The sequence below is a fragment of the Mastomys coucha genome, unplaced genomic scaffold, assembly GCF_008632895.1.
Source record: "Mastomys coucha isolate ucsf_1 unplaced genomic scaffold, UCSF_Mcou_1 pScaffold22, whole genome shotgun sequence".
NCBI classification, from domain to species: domain Eukaryota; kingdom Metazoa; phylum Chordata; class Mammalia; order Rodentia; family Muridae; genus Mastomys; species Mastomys coucha.
The window spans coordinates 258,369,906-258,385,258 of NW_022196905.1; the positions used below are offsets into that span (position 1 = coordinate 258,369,906).

Sequence of the window (15,353 nt, forward strand, 5' to 3'; positions counted from 1 at the left end):
CGAACTCAGAAATCCACCTGCCTCTGCCTCCCAAGTGCTGGGATTAAAGGCGTGGGCCACCACCGCCTTGCCCTCTTCCAGCTGACTTTTTTAATATAATTTTTAAATAATTTTTATTTTATGTTCATTGGTGTTTTGACTGCATGTATGTCTGTATGAGGATGTCAGAAGCCCTGGAACTGGAGTTTCTATAGATAAGTGTGAGCTGCCATATGGGTGCTGGGAATTGAACCTGGGCTCTTTGGAAAAATCAGTGCTCTTAACCATTGAACCATCTCTCTAGGCCCCACCCCATTATTTACTTACTTGTTTGTTTTGAGACAGGGTTTCCTATATAGCCCTGGCTGTCCTGGAACTCCTAACTCAAGAGACCTGCCTGCCTCTGTCTCCCAAGTGCTGGGATTAAAGATGTGCCACTGTGCCTGGCCTCCCCTTTTCAGTGCTGGCCTTTTTTGGATAAGGTTTAGAATGTTGAGCAGGTAGGTATTGGTTTGATGTGTTTCCCTCTATTGTTTTTGCTTGTGTTTTTTGTTTGCCATGCTAGTGCACAGGATATAGCCTCACCAATGCCAGACATGCCCACCCCCTTTTCTACCCATAACTTCTTTTCTTTTCTTTTTTTTTGGTTTTTTCAAACCAGGGTTTCTCTATGTACCTTGGCTGTCCTGGAACTCACTCTGTAGACCAGGCTGGCCTCGAACTCAGAACTCAGAAATCTGCCTGCTTCTGCCTCCCAAGTGCTGGGATTAAAGGTGTGCGCCACCACCGCCTGGCTACCCATGGCTTCTTAATCATAGGCCCCCAGGAGCTCTTGTAGCTGGTGAGAAGTCTGGAGCTTTGTGGTGACCTCATCCTCTGCAGAGAGAATGAAAGCTTTGCTCTCCCATAGCATCTGTTTGCTCTCCCATAGCATCTGTTACTTCATAGGATGGCTCAGACCTCTCAGGTAGAAAGGCGGGCACTTGTCTCCTGTGCTGGCTGTGGCCAGGCTCTTCAGCCTGCTTGCATAGTTGTGCACTGCAGTAGAGATTGTCTTAACTGCTTGCTTATCTCCCTTGACACTGATAATTACTGAACAGAGAGCAAAGCGTTAGCTGATTACTTGTTTCAGAGCTGCCTCATATTACCAGGAACCTTTTCAAAAGGTAAAGAGCATTAGTTTGGGGCAGCAGACACACACAGTTGAATGTTAAGAGATGAAACCTTTGGAAGCTTAGGGGCTGAGAATGCTGTTCTCCAGTGCCCCCTAGCGTCACACAGATGGCAGTCCTCAAGTTTCCTGTGAAACTGGTCTGCACTCCTGCAGGTAATCTGAACCATTTCTCTACCTTCCATGGGAAGAGACAGTTTTTGAGCAAGATGTCTTGTTTTTGTCTTCCCATTCTTTTCTCACATTTGTAAATCCCGTGTGCCAATCCCAGTAGTTTTCTGCCTTTTGTAGTTTATCAGCATATTGTAATTTCCCTTTTTGTCTTCCTAGAAATATAAACTGTTAATGTGTTCTACGTGTAGCACTCTGTGGTAGTGATAAGGCCTTTTTAGAATGACTCAGCATTTTTAATTTATTTTGTGTATGTGGGTATTTTGCCTTCGTGTGTGTCTGGACCATGTACTCTTCAGGAATCAGAAGTAGAATTCCTAGAATTGGAGTTACAGATGCTTGTGAGCCACTTTGGTGTTGCTGGCAATTGATCTGCAGACTTCTGGAAAAGCAACCAGTGCTCTTAACTGCTGAGCCATTTCTAGAGTGATCTCTGAACAGTGTGCTTGGTTGTAAAGCCTTTAAAAGGGATAGCATGTTATGTCTGGGCTTAATATGTTAGATGCATCGTCCTGGGAAATTTTAAGTTTTTTTTTTTTTTTTTAGTATTATATATATAATATGAGTCCGTTGCCTGGGTGCACGTATGCACCAAGTGTGTACTGTAGGAGGCCAGAAGAAGGCATTGGATTGTCTGGAACTAGAGTTACAGGTGGTTGTGAGCCATTATGTATGTGGGTGATAGGAATGGAACTCTAAGTTCTTTGGAAGAGCAGCAAGTACTTTTAATTCCTAGGGCATCTCTCCAGCTTTCTAGGGGATATTTAACTGGTTACCTCCCAGGTATGAGTCACTTTGATTAGGCATATGTAATTATGTACCCAGTACAATAAGCCCCACCCCCTATTTTTAATGAGTCCCTTGGCCTCAGATCTCAGTATCTCCTTCTTTCCTGACCTTTGACAGTGACTTTTCAAGCATCAAGGGTTCTGTTGCACATTGTTACTTTTGTCCCATCAGAGTGATTTTTGAATGAACAAAACTGCATGGGGAAGGCCTATGGGGATGCATTAGCAATCAGCGCAGGCATCATCCAGTGGATGCTGGGTGCTGATGTTAGAACCTTGCCTGCTGGCTTCAGCTACAAAACTGGAACAAGACTTTTTATATGTTGGTGTAATAGCTCACTTTAAAAACCTCATGAAAATAGATCTCATTATGGGAGGAGGATGTGCTTTATGTGTCTTGATGGTGTTATTCATTGACATACATGAACCAGTGGGGAAGGGAGTCAAGATGGTGTTGGAAATAGCCTTGGCTATCATTTGTCAGTCACCAAATGGTGTTTGGTGTCACAGCCCTTCTAGTTAACAGTTCCTACAGTGTCCTTAGATGGATTCAGTATTCTCAGCAGGCTGTCAGCTGAGTGAGGTCTTCACCCACACACAGTTGATTTAAGCATGACCTGTGAATTCTGTTCTTTATACCAACACATTTTGAGATGTGGTGTCTACATATTCCTGGCTCTACTGGAAGTCACTCTGTAGACCAGACTGACCTCAAACTCAAGAGATCCACCTGCCTCTGCTTCCCAAGCCCTATACTGGCATCTTATTATTAGTTTCTGTTTGCCTGCATGTATGTCTGTATAACGTGTGCATGCCTGGTGCCCATGGATGCCAGAGAATGTAATGGAACTGGAGACAGACAGTTGTGTGGCATCATGCCGAATTAAGGAGTAGCCTGTCTCAGCCACTGAGCCATCTCTCCAGTCCCTAGTCAGTTTCTTGAATAAAATATGATTTAAAAAGAAAAATTTGAAAATAATACACCCTACTAACAATGCTCCTGCCAATTGTGTACCCCTCCACAGATCTCTGTCAGACCCGGCTAGGTCATGGGTCCAGAGCTTCTAAACAAGTATGTGCATTTTTATTTCTCATCATGTGTGTGCATGGAGGGGGGTTTCTTTAATCAGCCTTATGTGTCTGTCTTTAACAGGCCCCCTTGGGTGGCTTGAACTCATATTTGATACCTATCTTCCTCTCCAGTGCCTGGATTAAAGGCAAATGCCACCATGACCTGGTATGAGTTTGCAAGAAAAACACTCTAGCAGACCTTTTCAGGTAACACCAAATAGGGAACCAAGTGAAAGTCGCAGGAGGCTTCTCATCCAGTTCTCCTTTCAGGAAGGAGCCTGAGCTCTGCAGTCCAGACTGGAAGGCTGCTTCCTCCTTCTCTACTTGCACATTTCCAAAATTTATAATTTAGCCCTTATTGAATTAACCATTTCTTTAAAAAACTGATTGATTATGTACAAATTAGAAAGTATGTTTCCAAGTGAAATTTAAATGAACATTTCTGAGCTGGAGAGATGGTTCAGTGGTTAGAATTCCTGCTGCTCTTGTGGGTTTAGCTCCCAGCACCCACCTCAGGCAGCTCAGAGACACCCATAACTTCAACACATCACATTGATTTAATTCCTATTCGTCCATACATATCTTTCCCATATTGTGAATCTACAGTTCTTATTCCTAAGAGGACACAAAAGGGGGCTGGCTTTCTAAGTGCTGCTCCCCTTGAGATGAAGGTGTGGTTTTTCTGGTGTCTCTGAGTTCCATGGACTTTTGCTTCTGTATCCATCCCTGTCTGTCACCATAGTTCACTTAATGGCATTTACAAACTTCACATAGATGTCAGGATGTCGTGACCAGTGAGCACATTGAATCCAGGCATGTGTGCACTTTACAGCTAACCACCACATCCGTGGTCCTGAAGAATGTTAAGTATACTTTGAGTAAAATATTTAGGGGGTGGAATTCTGTGGAAATAAGACATCAGTATTTAATTTCTTGAGTTTTTAAAACCTCCTGGTTGCTATACACATCAATTCTGCCACTGAACACACCAGTTGAGGGTTTTTTTTGTATTTTTTTTTTTTTTTTTCGAGACAGGGTTTCTCTGTGTAGCCCTGGCTGTCCTGGAACTCACTCTGTAGACCAGGCTGGCCTCGAACTCAGAAATCCGCCTGCCTCTGCCTCCCAAGTGCTGGGATTAAAGGCGTGTGCCACCACCGCCCGGCTAGTTGAGGTTTTTAATAAGTAATTTGAATTTAGTCTGGTGTTCACATCATTCATTCTGTTTTCTGAGAAAATAGTTCTTTTCTTACTGTGGTTCTTTTTCCTTTTCACATACTGTTCTGTGAGTGATACTAACATAAGCTTTCTCATACTGTGAGCAATTGGCTAATGTTGCAGTTGGTAAGAGGTTAGAGAAAACTTTAAAACATGTGGAATCTGTGCTTCCACCATGACAACAGACCACTGTCTTCTTGTGGACTTGGTCCAGAATATGTATGCACTACATGAGAGGACAGTTTTGTCTTCAGGGTTTGCTACGGTTTTAGTAGACACGGCTCAATAGTCTCAGGGTGGTCTCTTTGTTACTCTGCCCATCAGTGCTTTTGGATGTATTTTCTACTTAGTTATAGAATGCAGGATTGTAAACTCCCTGCAAGTCACTTCTAGATTTTAAGCTGCAGTAGAGCTGAAGAGACAGCCCTGCTTGTCTTCAGGACTCAGTCCTGAATCTTACATGTATGGCCGGCCAGCCGAAGGAACGCATGCATGTGGAAAATTCCATAGTGATACTTGTTAGTGGTAGGCTTTTTGAAGCTCTTAGGAGCTAACAGACATGTGGCAGAGTCACTTGTGCTGTGTTAGATCCTCTGAGTGAAGGTCACACACTAGCACTGTGAAGCTAGAAGGCTGTATCTGTATGTGTCTGTTCTAGTTTATGTTTATAGTAAATGACACATGTCTTTTAAGTTAGGGTCACTTACATACTTAAATGGTCCCAGTGAATTTTCCTATCCTTTGGCAGGGAAAAATAAAATGGAGGTAGGTAAGTAGTAACGTGACTCAGCAGAAAGCTAAATGGAGGTGAAAAGGTGAACCAGGAAGCTTCCCCAAAGGCAGGAGCCTACATGTTCTGGGACTACATACACTCGATTTGCTTCAAAATAAGCTCTTCTCTTCTTTCTTTCCTTCCTTCCTTTCTCCTTTCTTTCTTTCTTCCTTCCTTCCTTCCTTCCTTCCTTCCTTCCTTCCTTCCTTCCTTCCTTCCTTCCTTCCTTCCTTCCTTCCTTCCTTGTATTTTTGAGACAGGGTTTCTCTGTGTAGTCCTGGCTGTCCTGAAACTCACTCTGTAGACAGGCTGGCCTCGAACTTAGAAATCTGCCTGAATCTGCCTCCCAAATTCTGGGATTAAAGGTGCACCACTACCGCCTGGCCCAAATAAGCTTTTAAACCTTGTTCTTTGACAATTTACAGAAAAGGCTAGATGACATTTTCTTGTATGTATGTCATGGGGAAATATTGCCTGCCCTAGGAACCTTAGCTTGCAGCTTAAAGTCCCTAATTGGTTATTTGAAAAGGATTTGGAAAATTCAAGTATAAATGTTTCTTAAGGCAAACATTTTAAAACATATGGCTTTAAAAAAAAAGTCATGTGTATATTATATGTAATCAAGTGTTCTTATTTTATTGTTTTCAGTATATTTTTGGCGATTTCAGCCCTGATGAATTCAATCAGTTTTTTGTGACTCCCCGCTCTTCAGTTGAGGTAAGAAAAATTGTTGTCATGTACATATTTGTAAAGGTGATTGACAGTTCACTTTCATTTTAGTTGAGAGTTCTAACTTGTAAATGAGTAGAGATTATACTATTGAGTGTGCCGGGCTCTTGTATTTATTTGCTTTAGACTTGAAAGAAGTACATTCACACATACAGGTGACCCCTCTGTTGCTTTCTTCTTCCCGCCAGCCTTCCCTAGAGATTGCACTGCTGGGTGGGCAGCACTCGGTCCACAGGAAGTGTTGAGTGCTGTGTGTGCCTTAAGACATCCATTTGCAGCCCACCTGAAGCTGATGCTGAGTTCTCCGTGCTTAGACATTGCTGCTTTGTTTTTGTTATTGTTGTTATTATTTGTTCATTTCTTTAAAGAAATGTTATTATTTGTTCATTTCTTTATTTGTCTTATGTCTAAGAGTGTTGTTTTGCCTGCTATGTAATTGCATGCCTGGTGTCCATAGAGGTGTTACAAGAGATACCAGAGCCCCTGGAACTACAGTTTTTGATGCTTGTGAGCCATGTTGTGGATGCTGGGAACTGAACTCAGGGCCCTCTGTAAGTGCTGAACTGCCTCTCCAGCTTGTTTCTGACTTTAACTGCTCAGCATGGTCTATCACACATATTGTGGTTAATTTGCTACGGTATATTGTGTTTATTTCTAGGGGATTCCTGGTTGGCTTAGTGGGTTCCTGAGGGAGTCTGTGGCGGTGTCTCACTTCTTCTATCCCATAGATCCTTCTCCCACCATTTTATTTATTTATTTATTTATTTATGGCAAGGTCTCACTGTGACTTAGAACTTAAGTAGATCAGGTTGGTGTTGAACTCATAAAGATCCACCTTCTGCCTCCCAAATGTTGGGATTAATGTGTACCACTACAACCAGCTTTAACACTGAGTTTTAGAGAAAGAGAAAGAGGGAGAGGGAGAGGGAGAGGGAGAGGGAAAGAACATGTACGTGCAGTGTCCCCAGATGCCATAGCTCTCAGATCCCCTTGAGCTAGACTTAGATAGGCTGTTGTCATGAGGATCTAGCCTCACATTCAACAATTCTCCTGCCTTCACTTCCCAAATACTGAGATTGCAGGTGTACATCACACACCTGTTACATTTTTACATTCTTCTCTCTTATAGGCACCCCAATTGCAGTATCATTTTGTCCTATCTCCTGTCTCCCCTCATCCCCCAGAGAAGAACAGGCCTCCTAGGAACATCAGGTTAACATGGCATAACAAAGCTACAATAAGATCAGATACATAGCACCACATCACACATGAAGGCAACTTGGTAAGAAAAAAAGGCAAGAGTCAGAGACAGCCACATCAAACCCTATCGTTAGGATTTGTACAAGATGACCAAGCTGAGTACAGCCATAGATAGCATAGATAGAGTCAGACCCCTAGAGGCTCCTTCCTGATCTCTGTGAGTTCCCATGAATCCCAGTCCGTTGATTCTGTGGGCCTTGATCTCCTAGTGTATCCACAACCTGTTTGGCTCTTGCAGTTTTTCCTCCCCATCCTGCAGGACTCCCAAGCTTCTCCTAGTGTCTAGCTGTGGGAGTTTGCATCTGCTCCCATCAGTTACAGGATGAAATCTCTTCGGTCATTTTAATGGCAATTCTGCTAGGCACTGGTCCCAGACTCTGCAGGCAGGACAGACTGTACGTCAAAGGTTTTGTGGCTGAGTTGGTGTACCAATCACTCCACTGGAGGCCTTGTCTTATTACATAAGATGGCCGGTTCAGGATCCATGTTCCCCATTACTAGGAGCCTTTGCCAGGGTTACTTTTGTAGATCCCATGGGGTTTCCACTGCTCTGCATTTCCACCTCATCCTCAGTGTCAATTCCAGTCATTTCTCCCGTTATTTTCCTCCCTCCCCAAACTGCTATCTCCTGTTCCCAACCCCACTTGCCTTGTTAAGTATTTTTAAATTCATTTATGTGTGTATATGTGTCTAAGTATATATGGACATAGAGGACAACTTGTTGGTTTTCTCCTACTGTGTGGGTCCCAGTGATGGTAGCAATCTGGCCAGCCTAAAGTAAATTAGCCAGTGTGTGCTGCAGGTAGTGGTATAGGCACACACTTTTATCCTAGCACCCAGGAAGCAGGTGTAGGTGGATCTCTGTAAGTGTGTATGGGGGCAGGTGGGATGGGAGTCCACTTGTGGAGACCAAACAGAACTACTTTGTGGAGTAAGTTGCAGGGATTAAACTCAGGTTGCTAGACTTGTTCAGTTTTATCTGCTGAGCCATCTAACCAAACCCTAAATTAAAATGCCTTAAATATATACTCACTGAAAATGTTAGTGAGTCTGGAGAGATAGCTCAGTGCTTAAAGGTCCTTGCTGCCAAGCCTCATGACATGACCTCAGTCCCCAGGACCCACATGGTGTCATGAGAGTACTGACACTTGCACCCCAAGTAAATGCTAAATAAAAATTTAAAAAGAAGCTTAAATGGATTGTCATGTTGCCCCAATGATGGGAAGAGTTAGCCTGACTTCCTAAGCTGCTGTCTCAGAAGCCTCCTCTTGAGATCTCACTCGGGGGAGCAGGAGTGTTAGGAGCCCTTGGCCAATGCTGTTCACTGTCCCTGCCCAGCACAACCTCATTGTGTACCTTGCTGGAGGTCAGCTGGTGGTTTTGAGAAGAGCTGCTTAGCTGTCTGCTTTACAAAGTCTGGTGTTGGTGGCTTGTGTTGATTTGACCTTCCGACTTAATAGTCCCAGGGGATTATCCTCTCTGTCCCTGTCCTCTTGTTCAGGAATAGAGGCTCTGTCCTACTAACCTGTCTACTTCCCAGAGATCCCATCTCTGCACATTACAAGTGAAGTTTCTACTTCTAACCATACTGATGTGAAGCGTTGGCAGTAAAGCTGAGTGGATTCCTGGGGTGGTTTACTTTCCCAGCAGGTCTGGGCACCATCACTGCTCCTCCCTAGGCTGGCTGTCCCTTCTAGATTCAGACGCTTTCTTCCCCAGTGTTAGGGTTATGCTTGTTTGAATGGATTCATTTATGCACCTTTTTGGCGTCCAGATTATATACATTTCCGTCTGTCCCCCGAGGCCTCCCTAGTGCCATCCACAGAGCAGACATTCTCTGTAAGGGTGTCCTGCTCTTTTGTGACCAGGATTTGGTGAGAAGCTTCCTTGATGTTGCTGCACCACACTGCTTCTCTGTGCCGTCAGCAATGACGTGTGTCATCAGTTTGCCTCCGTGTCAAGGTGCTAAGGTCCTGAGTGGTTGGGCTCCTTTACAGCCATAGTGGTTGTTTTTTTTCTTGCTATTTGTCATTACCATCTGGGGAGAGAACCTAGCACGAAGTAAACCTGCCTGTTGCATTGGCTAGCTAGAGTTCATTGGAGACATGAGCTTAGGAGGCCATAGTCACAACAGACAGTGATTGCCATGGGCACCAGCTAGAGTCCCCTGAAGCTGGCACACCCCAGGCTCTACAAACTGGCACACTTTGTCCTGGACTTCAATGACCAGACAGAGGCTGCAGCAGGGTGTTGTTTGGGGCTTTGTCCTGTCAGCTGACTCACTTCTCAGACACCCCCAAATCCTAAATAAATATGGAATTAGTAGAGGTATTTGAGAGGTTCATAAAACTTTCTAGGTTTTCACAAAGTAGCCAGACCTATGTTTTCTTCCTTTCTTCCTTCCATACAAGGAAGGTGACTTTTAACCATTAACTCATTTGTATGGCACACTTTAAAAAGACAGCCAAGGGCCCAGCCCTTTCTTCTGGGGGGGCTCTGGCTCACTTCTGCCACTTGTGCTGGCTTTTTAGCTCCCACTGTTAATAGGCGGGGTGTGGGGCCTGGGGTCATCTTGCCTCACATCCTGGGAAGGAAGGGCTTTACTGTAACCTGTTCACATGTCAGTAGAAGTGCGCTTTCAGTTTTCAGTTTTCAGTTTCCAGTCTCGTTTTCAGTGTATTTAGCAGTAGTAAATAATTGAAAGTATTCCTACATTGTTTGGTTTTAGATTTTAGTGAATCTTTGTATCTTTCTGGGAAAGTGATGTCCTGAGAAGTTGCTTCAACGGAGCTTAAAGGAAATATTGAGTTGATGCAGTGGCGTCTGTTTGGCTTAAAATCTGTTAAGATTTGTTTTTTGACTTCTCTTGCAGCTCCCTCCATACAGTGGGACTCTATGTAGCATACAGGCTGAAGATGAACTGCCAGATGGTAAGCTGGGTCACATGGACTGGATGGGCAGGAAACCTGTAAGCATGTCCAACATTGGGTCATCTTCTTTTCAACTTAAATTTTTACTTATGTTCTTGGGGGTGGGGTATGATGTGCGGCGAGTATATTGGAGTGTGCTTTGTGTATGGAAGTCGGAGGTCAGCTCCATGGAATAGGTTCTCTTCTGCTTTTACTTGGGTTCTGGGGATTGGTCAGAGGTCATAAGGCTTGTGCAGCAAGTCTCTTGCTGAGCTGTCTCCCTGATCTATGTGTCCCATAAACCATAATGTAGTCCCATCCTCTGTGGTTTACCAGGCTTAGGTTTGTGATCTTAACTCAGCCTCCCTAGAACTGCAATATCAGGTCAGCTGGAGTCAGCCTTTCATTGAGCTTAAAGCTTCTGCTCTGAACTGCAGCTCACTTAACTACTATCTTAGAGTTTCCATTGATGGGAAGAGATACCACGACCAAGGCTTTAATTGGGGTTGGTTTACAAGAGGTTCAGTCCATTATGATCATGGAGGGAAGCATGGCAGTGTCCAGGCAGGCATGGCACCGGGAAGCTGAGAGTTCTGTATCTTGTTCTGAAGGCAAACAGAGAAGACTGTCTTGAAAGCAATTAGGAGGGTCTCAAAGCCCACCCTCACAGTGGCACACTTCCTCTAACAAGGCCACAACTACCCCAACAATGCCACGCCTATTCAAACCACAACTACCAAGTTACTCAAATTGGCAAGTGTGCTTGCAAGTTTGTGCCATGCTCCAGAACTCTGGGCATGGTAAATTGTGGTCAGGAGAGAGGTGCTCTGGCTCCTCAGCAGGCCCTGCTGTTGTGGGTGTCACTCCACATGGCTGTGCCTAACTCTGCTGGGTCCAGGGCCATGTGGAGCTGTTGTAGCAGTTGGTGTTCATGTCTCATCTGTTCCACATTCCTGGGCATTTAGGTCTCCAGTATGAGCCCTGACTGATTGATGGCTAAGGGTAGTGTTTATAAAGGCGCAGCAGTGTTTGTTACTGAGGTGTGTTTAACACATCCTGCTATGCAGTCACTGCAAGCCCAGACGGTCATTTCTAGTGAGGATTGTTTTAGGTTCTTGGCTTCCAAGAAAAACTCTTGTTTGTAGAACCAGGGATTAGATTATATGTTGCACTAGCATGTCAGACATGTAATAGGGTGTTAATTATAACTCAGACTCATGTATGAACTGGAAAAGACTAAGGCAGCTTTATCTATGGGAATATGTCCAAAAGTGAGTAGGAATGCTAGCAGTCTGCAGTTAGATCTTAAGGGACCGGGTAGGCTTAGTAACAGCTTAGTATAGTTAGCAAAGTGAACAGAGCAAGCTGCGTATGTCCGACTCCATGTGTGGGTCCCTGGCACATCGCTGTGTGTGCCTTGCATGCAGTGTCTACTGATGCTCTCACCTGCGATGGCCAGTCTTTCCTCTGCAATAAGACGTTCAGGGTCTTACTGCCCGCTTGCACAGTTAATTGACATGACCACTTAAAGGCTCTTTCTCTCTAAAATCTGTAGTTTTTTTTTTTTCCTCTGTAGAGCCGTAGTTCTTAGCCTGTGGGCCATGGCCCTTTAGGGGGTTGAATGACTCCTTCACAGGGCACACCAGATATTTACATTATGGTTTATAATGGTAACAAAATTGCAGTTATGAAGTAGCAACACAATAATTGTATATTTGGGTATAAACACAACACGAGGAACTGTATTGAAGGGTCGTAGCATCAGGAAGGTTGAGAACTACTGCTCTAGGGCCTTCCATACCGAGTTAAGGAGTCTGCCTCCCTTTAAGACTACCTGGAAGTGGATGGGAGGGACCACGCACATTTCTGACTGTCTGTCATTGCCTAGTGTCTATCGAGAATGCAGCTGCCCTTCATTATTTATGTAAATAAGAGCTTCCTTCCTGTCTGCTTCCCAGCCTAGGCAGTCACTGCAGGTGACCACAGGGCAGGCACCTTAGTTGTGCCTTATCTGCCACCATTTCTAGGCAGTTGCTGAACTTTTAAACAGTGTGTCCCTTGCTGTCCATCCAGTTAACTGTTCTACTGCTATATGCATAGCCTCCATGGGAATTGTACACAATGCTGGGATTAAAGGGTGTCACCATACCCTAGTGGGACAGTATTTTCATAAATTGTTCAGTCTTCTCTTGCTTGCCCTGGGCAGTCAGCCTCCCACTGAGCCATATCCGAAGTCAGCCCCCCCACCCCGTATCACTGTTAACTCACTCTCACCAGTGAACTCCCTGAGCCGTCCCCTGCATGGGAAATCTCCAACTGCCATACTTGATAGAACTCACATATTGCTTTAAAATGTCCTTGCTTTTTTTTCTTTTCTTTTTAATGTATGTTTGTGGATGTTTTACATTTTATGTGTATATCTGTGTACCTTGTGTGTGCCTGGTACCAAAGAGGACATGGAATCTCTTGGACTGGAGTTCCATCTAGTTGTGAGCTACCAAGTGGTTGCAGGGAATTGAACCTGTGTCCTCTGGAAGAGCAGCCAGTGCTCTTAACCACCGAACCATCTCTCACCTAGGCCGCCTTGTTTTCCCTGAGCTCCTTTCCCACCAGAGAAACTTTCACATGCCCACAGTGTTGTCTTCCTTATGCATTGTTGGGCTATTCAGAGTCACATCTGTAGGCCTCTCTTTTCTTCACCCGAATGATGAAGGATGGGCCTAAGTCTGAACTTTATGCTCTGAGTGTGTGTGGGCGCACGTATGTGCCCCTGTGAGAATAAGAGGAACTGGCCTGAAGTGCTGTGATATCAAGTCACACAACTAGAGCATTGTTCTGATAAGATTTAGAATGGATGTGAAAGGCACTTTCTAGCTTTTTTGTTTGTTTGGTTTGGTTTGGTTTTGGTTTTTTCGAGACAGGGTTTCTCTGTGTAGCCCTGGCTGTCCTGGAACTCGCTCTGTAGACCAGGCTGGCCTCCAACTCAGAAATCCACCTGCCTCTTCCTCCCAGGTGCTGGGATTAAAGGCGTGCGCCACCACCATCCCACCTTTCTTTCTACTGGAATAATCAGTCCAGTAAGCTTTACAGCACAGCACAGCACACCTGAATGATTTCACAACTCTATACATGTCTCAGAGAGGAGTCTTCCAAGCACATGCACATTAGTGTTTGTGGCTGGCAGCTTCAAGCATCATGGATTTACTCGTACATGGAGGATCATAGAATAGACCCTAGACTCTAGGTGTAATAGGAGGCATTCCACTCCAAAGCGAGGGAAAAAAAATTGCTCAGTCAGTAGCCTACTGCAAACACAGGCAAAACTGCTGTGTCATTGCTGGTCACTGGGGCAGGATTGACTTAATTCCTGCCCCAGCTACATGCACCCTCCACCCCACAGTTAGCATGTCATTGGCTTTCCCCTGGACCTTCATTTCCCTCCCCATCAAAAATCTCCTAACCCCTCCAGGATTAAACATCCTTAGAATGTAATTTTTGGGTTATAATTCTGTCCTTGAAATGTAGGACTTAAAAACCGTTGCCACCTTGTATCATACTCTAAGGCATTAATTTCAGATGCATGGCCATTTCACGAAACAACAGTGGTCTTCCATGTTGTGGAAGGTTAGAGTTGATTCTAGTAACCCACTTTCAAAGATGTGGACTAAGATACACTGTCCACCCCGACGTGCATGGGAGGTGTAGGTTAATGCTAACTGGAAAGAGCACACATTGGAGCTTGCGATGGGAATTTACAGGTTCAAAGCCCTGGGCAGGTACAGTGTTTCATGCCTGTGATCCTAGGCCCTGAAACAGGCTGGGCTACACAGTGGATCCTGTCTCACATTCTCTCAAAGTTTAGTCCTAACTGGTTTTGTGGACTTGAAAAGTGGCTTTACCACCCCAATCTGAATTGAGTCACTGCTATTGAGGCAGGGGCCACATCTAGACATTAGTTAGTGTTCAGTGAAGGAGTCCAAGAGCTAAGGGATAGACACTACAAGGGCTTACTTACCTATCACATGGGATTTTGCACATAGATTGCCTAGCGGCTTGGAGACATGGTTTCTCTATGTAGCCCTGGCTGTCCTGGAACTCACTCTGTAGACCAGGCTGGCCTCGAACTCAGAAATCCACCTGCCTCTGCCTCCCAAGTGCTGGGATTAAAGGTGTGTGCCACCACTGCCCGGCTGAGACTTGGACTTTTTATGCCTGAGCTTTGTGTGTCAGGATTACTGGTGTGAGCCAGCATCTATCTCTATATCTCTGTGTCTCTGTCTCTGTCTCTCTCTTTCCCTAAACAAGTCAAGATATGAGTAACTCCAGGCAAGCATGCTGTGTGCCACTGAGCTAGTGTCTGAAGAGCATTTCTAAGCCACAAGATGCTTGTGTGTTGGTTTGTACAGTGAGGCTGCCAGCGGCCACCACAGAGTGTGTGTGGGGGTGACCTTGAATTCCTAATTCTACCTCAGCCACTCCAGGGCTGGAACAACATGCCCCAGTAATTTTTAATTACAAATTTAATTTTTCCCCTCTGTTTTTTAAACTGTTACCCAGATATCCAAGGATGAGGGTAGGCTACTATTTTTTTATACACCCAAGTTGGTCTTGTTTTATAGATGTCATTTTCAACAGATTAGGCTAACACCTGTCATATAGCCATGTTAGAAAACAGTAAAGTGTCACCTCTCAAAGAGGACCAATGTTTTGGATACTGTGTAGCTTGCACCCTGTACTCTTGATGGATAGGCATTGACTGATCATTTCTTCTCCACAGGACAAGAACATCAGAGGATCGAGTTTGGCGTAGACGAAGTCATCGAGCCTAGTGAGGGTCTGCCTAGAAACCCTAGCTACAGTATTTCAAGCACCTTGAACCCCCAGGCACCTGAATTTATTCTTGGTTGTACGACTTCCAAAAAGACCCCTGATGCTGTAGAAAAAGAGGAGACCTACAGCTCTATTGACCAGTACCCGACCTCAGCGTTGGCTCTAGAAAGGAACTCTAACACAGAGGCAGAGGCCTTGGAGAACGACAGTGGTGCCAGTGGTCTTGGTCAAAGGGAGCGGAAAAAAAAGAAGAAGCGGCCCCCTGGGTACTACAGTTATCTGAAGGATGGTAGTGAGGACAGTGCTTCCCCAGCTGCCCTAGTCAACGGCCATGCCACTTCGGTGGGCACGAACAGCGAGGGTGTGGAGGAAGCTGAGTTCATGGTGGATATGCTCCCGTCAGTCATGCCCAGGACTTGTGATAGCCCTCAGACTCCCATGGACTTCATCAGTGATCC

The 15,353-nt window shown here is 44.9% G+C and overlaps 1 protein-coding gene across 1 annotated transcript in view; it reads left to right on the forward strand.

Annotated features, from left to right (window-relative positions):
• Usp10 (ubiquitin specific peptidase 10) overlaps positions 1-15,353 on the forward strand; it is a 63,299-nt gene that overhangs the window by 33,444 nt on the left and 14,502 nt on the right. Inside the window, exons 3-5 of the mRNA XM_031336891.1 lie at positions 5,816-5,884; positions 10,029-10,086; positions 14,843-15,346. Coding sequence (XP_031192751.1) covers positions 5,816-5,884; positions 10,029-10,086; positions 14,843-15,346 — 631 coding nt within the window. The remainder of the gene's footprint in view (positions 1-5,815; positions 5,885-10,028; positions 10,087-14,842; positions 15,347-15,353) is intronic.